The 2743-nt window shown below is 38.3% G+C and overlaps 1 protein-coding gene across 1 annotated transcript; it reads right to left on the reverse strand.

Moving 5' to 3' along the window:
* Positions 1 to 1208: 1208 nt before the first annotated feature.
* LOC102849423 (olfactory receptor 4E1-like) lies at positions 1209 to 2156 on the reverse strand. Its single transcript, XM_006883120.1, has one exon. It carries the CDS (start codon positions 2154 to 2156, stop codon positions 1209 to 1211), a length of 948 nt encoding a protein of 315 aa, XP_006883182.1.
* Between the last annotated feature and the right edge of the window lie 587 nt (positions 2157 to 2743).

The raw sequence follows: 2743 nt of genomic DNA on the forward strand, positions 1-2743 counted from the left end.
CAGCAGCCATACTGATATAGCATATCCTGGAATAAGCCCAACATAAATCTTTGTGCCTGCTGTTTCCTCCGCCTAGACTACGTTCACATTACTTTTCTTTCCTCACAGCTGGAGTCTTTTAATCTTTTGTATCTTAGTTTAAATGTCATTTCTTCACAGTCCCTCCTTTACCAATCAATCAGAAAGTTCTTCCTTAACTGTCTAGCAGCACCCTTCCCTGTTGTATTTATCACAATCTAGAACAAAATGATCACATTTAATAATGTATTTTCCACAATCTATAATTATAATTTATTTGCTTATATTTGTATTATTTCCTATTTCTTCATTAGACTCTAAACTTTATGAAAGAGGGACTGTATGGATTCTATATTTATATCTATAAAGCTAGTACCTAGGATATATTTGTAGAAAATGACCAAAGAAATACCACCACATTGTTGCCCTGATAGGAAACTTTTGCCTGGATATTTAAGGGTATTAATAACTTGAATAGCTTGAAGTCTTCTTTTTGAGTCATTGCCTTAGCTGATTTACCAATGTTTACCAAGCTCTTTAAAGTATCTGAATGAACAACATAGTTAAGGACTGCCTAGAAACCTAAAGCTTTCTTTAGACTAAAGTCTAACACAAATCTAACACAAAAAAGCAGGATAGTAAAGTGGACTTGGGAGGGGAGAGGGGGATTGTATAACAATGAAAGATTTTTTTTTTGTCTTTAAAGAGAAAAGTCACCTGGGGGGAGGAATGGGTAGGCAGGAAAGTGTGCAACAATGTATGAATGGAAATCCAAAGTCTGTTAAAAAAACCCAACCAACCAGGATAAGGCAGCATGGTATAATAATAAAGTGAGCTTGTACAGATATATATAAGCTAACATCCTGCCTTTTTAATTTCCTGGTTGGATGACCTCAACCATACTTTTTGCTCTCTTTGAACTTTAATTTCCTATTTGTAAATGAAAGTAGTAATGTCTTCCTCACCTTAAATTATTATTCTGAGAAATGAAAAGATGCAAAGTTCCAAGAACAATTTCCAGCATATTGATGATGCTGAAAAATCAGAGCCATTGCTATGATTATCAGATATTGGGTCAGAAGATGATTTTATGAGCCATGTAGTCTGCTAAATATGGTGTGTAATTTATCATTGCAAGGCATTGATTTGAAACATTTTCTTTGATTTTGATGTTAAGGGATTAGCCATTTTCATTTTTCTTCCTTTCCTTCCTTCTTCCCCATTAGCTTGTTCAAGGCATTTTTCATGTCTTCATTCCTAAGAGTATAGATGATGGGGTTCAGCAGGGGGGTGACTGCAGTGAAAAACACTGACACCACTTTGTCCTCTGGGAGGCTGGTGGACGGACGGGAATAGATGAAGATGCAGTGTCCCAGAAACAGTGTGACAACGGTGAGATGGGCTGCACAGGTGGAGAGGGCCTTCCGCCCGCCTGCAGAGATCCGCTGTCTCAGACTCACCAGGATGACTGCATAAGACACTACAAGGACCACAAAACAGACCACGGAGATCAGCCCGCTGTTGGAGACAATGAGAATCTCAATGATGTGGGTATCTGTGCAGGCTAGTTTGATGACTTGTGGGACATCGCAGAAGAAGTTATCAATCTCATCAGGACCACAGTATGGAAGCTTGATGGTGAGGGAAGTCAGGGCTATGGAATGGATAGTCCCCCCTGACCAGAGGGCCGCAGCCAATAGCACACACACCTTCCAGTTCATCACTGTCATGTATTGCAAGGGCTTGCAAATAGCCACATACCTATCATAGGCCATGACAGTGAGAAGAAAGATTTCTGTGCAGGCAAAGAGATGCAAGAAGAACATCTGGGTCACACAGGCACCAAAAGGGATGAGTTTCTCTTCTGACCAGGTGTCCACCAGCATCTTGGGGACAGTAACAGTGGAGTGGCAGACATCAATAAAAGATAGGTTACTAAGAAAGAAATACATGGGAGTGTGGAGCCGGTGGTCATAGATAATAGTTATGACAATGAGGATGTTCCCAATCAGTGTCAGGGCATAGAAAATGAGGAATATGGCAAACACAGACATCTGCACATTCTGATTCACAGATAAACCTCTAAGGTGAAAATGTGTCACGAACGAAGTTTGGTTCAGCTGGAGAGCCTCTTCCATTCTCTTTTTTTTGATATTCCTGTCAAGAAATAGAAAAAACAAAAAACCCCTAATATTTGACATCTATAGAAATGTTTATATTTATTAAAAATGTCTTATATTTTTGTTTTTTTTGTAGTTGTTGAGAGTTTATAAAACAGAATACTAACTAATTAAATAATTTCTATACATACTATTCAGTGACATTGATTATATTCTCCAAGTTGTGTAATCATTCTCATTGTCTTTTTTCTGAATTATTTCTCTCCATTAATCTAAACTCAGTGTACCACGTCTAATATTTTGAGTTGCTATTCTTCATTTTGAGCCCAGGAACTTCAAAGCCATTGCTGCCAAATACATTCCAATTCGTAGTGACTCTGTGTAAACCTATACAACAGAGTAGAAACCTCATGATGTTTCCAAGGCTAAAATGGACACAAACTGTGGCATCCTTCTCCCATGGAGTGACTGGTTGCTTTGAATTACTAACCTTTCTGTTAGCAAACACTTAACTACTGTGCCATCAGCTTCCTTTTGATTTCATACAGTTTTAAAGAAAGAACAATGCTTAAGGTGAACATTCTTTGCTTGTAGTTGTTAGGTGC

The sequence above is a fragment of the Elephantulus edwardii genome, unplaced genomic scaffold, assembly GCF_000299155.1.
Source record: "Elephantulus edwardii isolate Elephantulus edwardi_28Jun2011 unplaced genomic scaffold, EleEdw1.0 scaffold00026, whole genome shotgun sequence".
NCBI lineage: Eukaryota > Metazoa > Chordata > Mammalia > Macroscelidea > Macroscelididae > Elephantulus > Elephantulus edwardii.